Source organism: Penaeus chinensis, chromosome 7 (assembly GCF_019202785.1).
Source record: "Penaeus chinensis breed Huanghai No. 1 chromosome 7, ASM1920278v2, whole genome shotgun sequence".
Classification (NCBI taxonomy): Eukaryota; Metazoa; Arthropoda; class Malacostraca; order Decapoda; family Penaeidae; genus Penaeus; species Penaeus chinensis.
The window spans coordinates 6,867,968-6,878,400 of NC_061825.1; the positions used below are offsets into that span (position 1 = coordinate 6,867,968).

The following is a 10,433-nucleotide window of genomic DNA, read 5'->3' on the forward strand; positions in this document are numbered from 1 at the left end:
AAAGATTTGGAGGAAAGATTTTGTCGAAAAAAGAAGAACGGGGAAAAGATTCTCTTGCGTCATTTTGCGATGTTGGTGTCGTTTAAGTTGCCCTTCGTTGTTAAGTTTGTTCTTTTGGATGCGCTGTGGTTTCTTCCTTGTTGTAGTTGTTGTTTTAAGTTTGCATTGTGTGTGTTAATGTTGTTGTTTTTTGAACGATTTGTTAGGAAAATAGTGAAAGAAAAAAAGATTTGGTTGTTTGTAAGTCTTTTGAATCTTTTTTTAGGTGGTTTACAAGATTTCCGGAGGTTTTTATTCGTTTTTAATTTATAGTAATTGTGGTATAAGTTGAGCAATCATTTATGCTATCTCTAAAAAGTACATTTAAATACATATATAATATTTACATGTAATCTGGTTCTGTTATATTAACATGTATATATATATACCAAATGCCAAAATACAAATATTATACACAGCACCAGGCCACTCACACACGCCACACACCACCACACCACACACACCCACACACACACCCACAATACACACACACACACACAACACACCCACACACACACACACACCACACAGACACACACACACACACACCACCACACAATCCCAGATATATTCATTACATATAGATACTTATATAAATATAGAATCCGTCTATCTATCTACACCACCACAACGCAGACCATTTTTGCCTCCTATAATGATATACACTATAGGATAATCGCCGGCTCCCAGTCCGGCCCGGCCCCTCGCCCACGCATCATGACCTCATGAAGAAGAACGAAAGAAATGAGGTCGAGGAAGACCTCAGCGGCGCCGGGCCTCACTGGGCGGTCTTCCACCCACTCCGGACATTTCTCTTCGTAATCCACTAAATCTCGTGTTCATTTTTCTTTTGCATTTTGAATTCCGTTGGGTGTGAGGCGTTCGCAGTGACCAGAAAAGTGTTGCGATGTTTACTGAGGAACATCCTGGAACTGAGGAGTTGCATGCTTCAGTGAAAGTACTGGTTTTTATGCTGACGTCTGTAACATTAAAAATGCTTTATTACTATATTAAGAAATGTTTGCCTGACACTGTTCGGTATATATAAATAATATATATATATATATACATATATCATTATATATTACTATACTATATATATATTGCGAATTGTGAGTGGTGTGTGATGTATGCGTTTGGTCATGTGGTACGCTGGTCTGTGTGAAGAACGCTCAAACAGCCGTCATGTGGCTATAAAAGACACTATGAATGAGCTAAGCCGACGGAACGGACTCGCTGGTCTGCCGTTGCACAAAAAATCCAAATAGACAAGATATAAGAAATACTTTATGCCACGCATCCGCCCCTTTTCTGTATAAACTCAATAATTAAATTAAAACTGAAATGAAACTCGTATGCTGATGAAGCACATGAGAAATAAGCAGTGTTTGTAGTTTGAAACACACGAAAGAAAAACAAACCAACGAAGAACAGAAAAACAACAACAAAAAGGGTATAATAATATAATATCGAAAGACAATAACTGGAAAGTATCACAAAAGCTTTTTAATATTTACGAAGGCGTTCACCCTGACGAAGCCACGTTGATTCGAAGCTCAAAACCCAAGTTGATTCTAAGTTCAAATGTATGTTTTCGAACTTGAAAATACAAGGGTTTGCAATGTACTCCACGATGATATCAATACATGGCCTCTAGCGTGATTTATAAGAGCAGATGATTGATCGTTTGGCCAGACCAGAATCAAATTTTCGCATGTGTGGGTCTTCTCGAGGTTAAAATGATTTACCCGTCGCCTGTATTAATATTAATCAGTGCAAGTCCCCCAATCATTGCCAATGCAAAGGTTGCCACTCTCCCGGCGACGGTATCATTAATACTCCCTCGCTCCAAGAATATCCGAGAATATGATCTCAATTGTTATTTTTCCTTTATGATCATGCAATGCCGAACAATTGCGTCTATCGTATCATGATGGCGTCCGGCGGGTCTGCCTTTTATAAGACTCGTATTTCTTAAGAGCCAGCGAAATACACGGAACAGAAATCCACGACAGAATGACCGCCTCGCCTTAAACGAAAAAAAAAAGAAGAAAAGAGAGAGAAAGAAAGAAAAATAAATAAACTAACAAAAAAACTAAACAAAACCACAGCCCTCAATAAGTATTCACATGGAATAGAACAGTCTTTAATCACAAATTCAAAACAGAAGCACATTGCTTGATTATAGACCAGCAAGAAATTCCAATAAAAACACTTAATTTTTTTCGGGGATGCGTTAACATCGAAGCTGTTGGGCTAGGTCATGGGCACGGCCGCGGTGACGGAGGGAAAGACTCGAGAGGGTAAATTCTGAGCGGCCTTTCGAAGCAGGTCTGTAAGGGATGGCTTGTTTATGGGCGGCTGGCGGGCACTCAGCCGGGCAGGCCAGCGACCCTCGTGGGCGCGACGGGAGGGGCGGGCGGGCGGCCGCAGCGGGGCTCAGGTTCATGCGGCGGAGGAGCTGTTACTCGCTGTTTTTTATATAAGTGAGGTTATATATACATATATATTATATTCATATATATATATATTTTATATATATATATATATAAATATATATAATAAATATATATATGTAACAACACCCACCTCCACACACACACACACACACACACACCGCTCATAAATCTATCCTATATATTATATATGTTTCGTGTATATACTACATACATATTTACGTATTGATATGTACTATTATATGGTAGATATACATTACATATATAGATATATATATATTAAATTATATATATATATATATGTATAATACATACACACACACTCACACACACACACAAAACACACACACCACACACACACACATATATATATCTATTATATATATAATATATATAATATTATATATATATAAGTTATATGAATAAATGAGTATAGGCAATTTATAAGGGAAAAACAAATCCAGCTTTTTGAAGCCTTGGTCACGCTTGAACATCCCCCAACAAGCCGGAGTGAAAAAGTAGAACCCACTGGTTCTGGTCAGGTTTAAAAAAGTAGCAGGAAGTGGCGCCACTGACCCAGACTCAGCTGACCTCTCCAGGGGCCGAGGAAGAAGGTTTTAATCAGCCTCCCTCTAGCCACGCCCCCAGGCTGAGCCCGTGTCTAGGGTCGACTAGTCAGGTCCACTTTTTATTAAGAGGAGTTAGTCAGACTGTCACCTTTTTCTACTTTTAAAGGGTGGTGTTAGGGGGTGGTGGTATAGGTTTTGTGTGGGGGGTTGTTCTTTAATTAAGTAAGTCTACTGATCGATGTTGCATCTTACTTTCATGGTCTTTTCTGTTATTTAGTTAATATTTCTCTGGAATTTAGTTTTTTGTTTTGATGCCCCCTCCCCTTTTTATAATTTCCCCCGGGGCATTCCCCCGGGGTTCCCTTAAGAATTAGTAAAAAAGGGGAAAAAGGGTGATCCCCCTTTCGCTCGTGTTTTCTTTCCCTGTTTCCTAGGGTGGCTTTAATGGGTAAGAGCCCCCCTCAGCCGGCAATTTTCTAAGAAAGGAGAGACAGAAACATAAAAATTCCTGAAAAAAACCCTCCCCAACCTTCCTTAACCCAACCCACCGGGCCATAAAAAAGACCAACTCCTCAAGGACCCCCCTCCCCCCTGCCAACCTTCAACAAAAAAGCTTTATTCTCAATAAAATTTTTCCCCTAAAATTAGGCACAGGGCATTTGACCCAACCTTTAGGATGGGGTCTTGGCTAATCGTTTTTTTAACAAAGCAAATGAAAAATTATTTTTTTTTTCTAATTTCCCCAAACTTTATTTTTTTTTTTTTAATTTAACCCCATCCTTAAGGAGTTGGGTAGTTTTGGGGAGGGTAAATAAGTATTTATATATTTGGGTTATGGCTTCTAAACCAAAAACTGTTTTTCTTTGGTGCAAAAAAAAAAAAAAATTTCTTTTTGGTTTTTTTGTTTTTGATAACTTAAAAAAGGGAAAGGGGGGGGGAAAAACGGGGGGGAAAAATAAGTAAAAGGGGGTCAAAAAAAATAGGTTTTAATGCCTAAAAAAAATAACTTTGGTTTTTTTTGGCCCCCCTTTATTTTTTCCCCCCCACAATTATCCCAAGATAAAAAGTTCCCCTTTTTTTTGATTCACCGTAGTTTTAAGAGATGAAAAACTTTTTTTAATTCAGTCAATTTTTTAGCCAGTTTGTAAAAATTAAAATTGTCAATTTAGTTAGCTCAAACTTAAAAAAAAAAAAAAAAAAGGTCAAGGGACGCAAAAAATACCTAACGAGTTACCTTACTTAAAAACTGGAACCCGCAGTATTTTTTGTAGTGAATCCAAAACGAAGGCTTATGGTAAAGGTTTAAATGTGGGAAAATTTTGAGGCTTGGTACTTGGTTGCAAGTGTGGGTCGTGCAGGGGAAAATGTTACCCTTTTTCACCCCAAGGTTCGTCAATTCGCATATCAATCTGTGATCAACTCAGCGTGGTAACCGAATTAATCTTGCGCTAATGTCATGTTTTTTTTTTTTTTTTTTTTTTTATCTCTATTAATGTTTTCATAAGAAATCAGTTTCAAAAGGTTTCCTTTTTTTTTCGATTTCCTTGATAAAAACGGAAATTACTTATTTTCACCAGCTCTTGCCCCAACATCATCAATTACTTCTCGACTCACACTAACTCACTTAGGTAAAGGCACATGAGACGCGGTAAAAAAAAAATAAAAAAATTATGTTTGAACGGAAAAAAAATTTTCCGGAAAAAAGTTTCCCTTTTTTTTAAATGTAGCCCTGGGTTTGGTTTTTTACCGGCATGTTTAGTGGCCCGGGGGGGGTAGAATTTCCAAATTTTTTAATCAGTTTTACCATTCAGGGGCGGTGGTTCGAATTTTGCAATGTCCATCATAATTTTTCATATTATTGAATTCTCTTTTTGCTGTCCAAGATTTTATTAATCAAAACCCAAGACCTCTATCAAAATGGATCTCCCCAGGAACAGAAGGAAGAAGAGAAAGAAGAAGAAAACCAAAGAAAGTTAGAAAGGGTTAGGCGAGAAGTTTTTTTTTATGACCAAGTGTTTTTTTTTGAGGACAAAAACAACTTCCCCTTCGCACGCGCCCCGACACCCGCAGGCTGCCAAGAGGGGACCGCAAGCTTCCCGTCGGGCCAAGATGCACGTCTTCTTTGCTCTTCAGCCTCGCCTCCAGGACGGCATTGCTCCAGCGCCGTTGCTCGAAGTCTCTGTGGTCCAGTTGTTTATACCTTTTACGTAAAATAAAGGAGCGATTGCAGGATGTGGATTATCCAATGTTCAAAAGCAGTTCGTTGTAGGTCCCACAGATCCCGACTGGGATTCGAGACAAGTGAGGTTTAGAGTGAAGAGGGGGGGGGGGGGGAGGAGGCAAAATATAACTTTTGGTTATCTTACAATGGGAATTGGCCAAAGAACCATTTCCTTATCGGAATACCTGTGATGTTTAGGACACAAAAGAATGCTTTTCTTTTCAAATAGTCAGAATTCTATATGTTTTAAATATAATTAACGCCCCTGGTAGTGTTTTTATATAGGGTAGTATAAAAATTTCCGTTTTTTTATTATAATTTTTTTTTTAATTTTTGTCATAGCAGAACGAGAAAGGAACAGAATAAGAAAGGAGAAAGAATAAATTCTCAATATGACATCGAAAATATTTATGCCATGCTTGGGTGAATATGCAACAGACGGCTTTGAGGGTGAGGGGTGGGAGGGGGAGGTGGCATAAACATTTAGGGAGGAGGAAAATGGAAAAAACAGGATTAAAATATAAAAAAATTAATATAAACAGATTTAATCCTAAATTATGCGCGCACGGATCAACATCTCTTGTTGCATACATTACCTTGCCATAACGCTTTTAAGTCACTATCGGTTCATGATTTCTTCAAACGGGGTTTTTTTTTTTGTATATGTTAGTTAGGTTTGTATAGTGATTCCCCCAGTCTTCAAGTGCTTATGTACGTTTTAAGGAACTGCACGCCAACACGTGCTTTTTTTTTTTTTTTAAATTAAACAGGCAATATATATGAGCCAAACATACCACTAGTGTCACCACACCGACCCCGACTCACCCACTCGGGCCACTCTGATTACAAACACATCCCGTTCCACACCACTAACCTCACAACCCCTTCATCCACAACCCATAACCAACTTCAACCAAACATTAATGAAAACACCACCCCCACCCCCCCCCCCCCACCCCCCCACAACCACCCCACCAAACAACAACAACCAACCCACACCAACACACACACACACACAAACCTCCCCCCCACCCCCCCCCACAAACCCACACCACCCCACCCACTCCCCACCCCCCCAACACACAACACACACACACACACACCCACACACACACACACCCCCCCGCCACACACACAAAAAATGATAATACACTACGGAAACAAATCGCAACACCACACCACACCCACACACACACACACACACACACACACAACCCCACACGCGCGCCCACACAGACACACCCACACACACACCCCCCCCCCCCACCCACAACACAAAACTATATATATATAATATATACATATATATTTATTATATTATATATATCTCTATATATATATAATATATATATAATATATATTATTACACACAACACACACCCCCCCCGCACACACGCAAAAGCATCGAGTCACACTACAAATTGATCAGGATACTATTCATGGCAAAGCAGCATTCGCCAGGAGGCTGATGCTACCGCGTTGCAGAGTAGCCGATAATGTTGATAACATATAATGTAGTAAATCACAAATTTTTTTTTTTCACCAGCCCCCAATAATGATTAGTAATACTGCATTACTTGTGAATTATTTAAGATAATGCTTATAGTAAGGGGGTTTCCCCGGCCGAATGATAATGAGCGTTAACAGATAACATTATCTCGATGAACAACACGCATGGAATAATAACAAGCAAAGACATAAATAGATCGCAGATATGAAAGCAATACTTTGTTGTATTAAAAAGCAAAGTGTTATATTAATCAAGACGCTGTGTTTAAAGGGTTGTGTGTCGGACTGTGAGAGTTTAGTTTGTGAGTTGTGTTATTGTTGGTGTATGTCTTGTTGGGGCTTGGGGGAAGGGGGGGGGGGGAGGGTGTTGGGGGTGGTGGTGGGGTTGGGAGGTTTGGGGGCGGGGGGGTGGGGGGGGGGGGGGGGGGGGTGTGGGTGGGGTAGGGGTGGTAGGTTGGGTTGTCGGGTGGGGGGGTGTGGTGTTTTTTCTATTGGGTTGTGAGGGGGGTTGTTTAGGGTCGGGTTAAGTTTGGCGTGAGCAAAGGGAACAGTAGAACGAAAGAAATATAGGAAGGGACAGAGAAGACGGAGAAAAAGGGGAGAGGAGAAAGAGACAGGAAAGGGCGAACAGAGCAAGAGAGGGAGGCCGGGAGAAGGCGACAGAGCCGACTAGGAGGGAAAGAGAAGAAGGAGAAAAGAGAAGAAGGAGAAAAGCGAGAAGGCGCAAGAGCCGCAGGCAGAAGAGACGAAGGAGCGACGAAGCAGAAGGGAGAACAGAGCAAGAAAGAGAAAAAGGAAGAAACAGAGAGAAGGAGACACAGAGAAGAAGGAGAAAGTGATGAAGGAGAACAAGGCCGCGAAGCCGGAAGCCAAGGCGTAGAGGGAGAAAAAGTGAAGCCGGCGAAAAGAGAATGAAGGAGAAACAAAGAGAAGAAGGAGCAAAAGAGACAGCAGGGCGCCAAGAGGAAGAAGGAGAAAAAGAGAAGAAGCGACAAAGGAGCGCTGGTGAGCAAAGGAAGAAGGGAGAAAGCGACGCGGAGGACGGGGAGACGGAGAGAAGAGCAGAAGGAAGAAAAAGCGACAGGCAGGGGAGAACAGAGAAAGAAAGGAAGAAACGAGAGAGAAGGAAGAAAGAGACTAAGGAGAGAAACAGAGCAGAAGGAGAAAGAGAGACGGAGAATATAGAAGAAGGAAGAAGGCGACGACCGGGACAAAGAGAAGAAGGGGAGGACAAGAGAGAAGCTAAGAGAGAGGAATGGTGAAAGAAAGTGAAGGCGGAACAGAGAGACGGAGAAAGAGAAGCAGGCGGAGAAAAACAAAATAAGGCGGGAAAACGCGACGAAGGGAGCCACGAGACCGGGAGAAACGACGACCGCGGCAGGCGAAAAGGAGAAACAGGAGAAACAAAGACGGAGACACAGGACGACGGGCGCGGGACGCCCAAACACAAACACCAACCACACCAGAATAACAAACAAAATCAAACACAAACACTGAAAAACAAACAACTACAAATCACACACAAAACAAAAAAACATCCCCACTCTATTCATTGTTCAACAAGCATGGTCCTCTTCGGCGGCGAATATTGGCAATTAACATGTTGATAATGATGTTGACACAAGTATTTAGTTTGAGGGAGGAGGTATCAGTGACACTGGCCGCGTCTATATTCTTCCTTAAAACACAAAAATACGGAAATATGGATCATCAAAACATCAATTGACAAATTAGTTTTTGAAAAAAAAATTAAAATAATTAACTTATCACTGTATCTAATTAAAAAACAACAAAAAAAAAAAAAATACAAAATATAATACATAAACAAAAAATTCTCTTAATATTAACATAACTATAAAAATATAAAAAAAAACAAATAATAAAATAAACTTACAACAAAAAAAAAAAAAAAAACTTTAACAAAAAAATAAATAATTTTTAATAATTCTCACCCATCTACTCACTAGAAAAACCCCCAACATATCACAATAAAAATTCAACTATAATCACTCTTTCACTAACTTATTATACACTATCATTTCTTATAAAACATAACTATCTAAACACACTACAATACTAAAAACAACACAACTTTTCTCAATTATCTCAACTAAAAAAATTAACAAAAAACACATAAAAAAAAAAAACAAAACACACACAACAAAACAACAAAACTCAATCAAATCAAATCAACAACATCACAAACACACATCAATCAAAAAAAAAAAAAACTAAAAATAAAAAAAAAAACACACAACACAAAAAAAAAAAACTAACAATACAAAACAACAATCAACAACACAAACAACAAAATTAATTCAAAACAACTAACAACCCAACACAAACACTAACAATACAACTACAAAACAAACAAATAAAAAAAAACATCAACATCAAAAAAAAAAACACAAACAAACACACATAACACACAACACAAACCAAAAAAAAAAAACAAAAAAAAAAATATTTAAAACAAAAAAAAAAACACAAAAACACACATTCATATATAATCACACTACAAAAAAAAACAAAAACAAAACAAATACACAAAACTAAAACACAAACATCAAATCAAACGAATAAAAAACAAAACAACACATTACAATAAACCAAAAAAAAACTACAAAACAAACACAACAACACAATTAAACAATCAAACATAACAAACAAACACATAACAACAAATCACCTCCCCCCACAAAAACACCCTTGCTGAACACTACCAATGTAAAACTACACTACCATCAAGCCATCCTACAAACCCAACAACCACCACCCCCCCACCCACAACCACACCCCCCCCCCACACACCCCACAATATAAATAACTGAACTACTAGTTTTACTTGGTGCTCTTCCACTACTATCAATCTTCAACCAATACATTTACAATTACATTCCATTTAATTAATAGAACATTAATCTTTTATAAATTCAAAAATCTGTCAATACTATGAACTTATTTTCCCCCCCCATCCATCCTCCCAAAAAATTATAACACACACACAACAAATTAACCAACAAACCCCCACCCCCCCCCCAAACAACACACACAAACAACCAACAAACATACACAGTACACACACACTAACCCCCAACTCCAAACCCCCAACCCCCCCCCCCCTAAACAAACACAACAAACCCTCACAACCCAACCATCCCACCGCCACAAACAAAAAACCCAACCCCCCCCAAACCCAAACCCAACAACACACCCACCAACAACCACTCCACAACCCAAAACCAACCACACACCAACCCCACATACCCCCCCACACCCACCCACACACACACACACCCCCCCCCCCAACACCCACCACACCCCCACCGCATATCCCTGCTATTCCTACGCAACTCTGCTATACCTAAGGCTACTCGGGACGCTAGCCAGTTCAACTGTCTATAGTGCTCGTCTGACTGAGAAGGAAAGTAGTTCTATTTGTTGAGGTGTTAGTGCTGCGTCTGCTGTGTGTTTTATCGTTTATATGCCTTCGTACATCGAGAGCTTATATTATAAAAGCATAGCGTATTCTTTTTTAATCATAGTATAATGGGGTTAATCTATATTAAATCGTTGACATCGAATTATACTGATGAAACAAGTCGAAACGATGTCCCACCACCTAAACCTGAACGAAAT

General features: G+C 39.5%; 1 protein-coding gene across 1 annotated transcript in view; it reads right to left on the reverse strand.

The window, feature by feature from the left end:
* Positions 1–801: 801 nt before the first annotated feature.
* Positions 802–10,433, reverse strand: part of LOC125026789 (PHD finger protein rhinoceros-like) — a 29,088-nt gene continuing 19,456 nt past the window's right edge. The window contains exons 5-7 of the mRNA XM_047615389.1: positions 5,431–5,470; positions 5,104–5,264; positions 802–1,019 (exon numbers count right to left, since the gene is read on the reverse strand). Of these exons, the coding sequence (XP_047471345.1) occupies positions 802–1,019; positions 5,104–5,264; positions 5,431–5,470 (419 nt within the window). The remainder of the gene's footprint in view (positions 1,020–5,103; positions 5,265–5,430; positions 5,471–10,433) is intronic.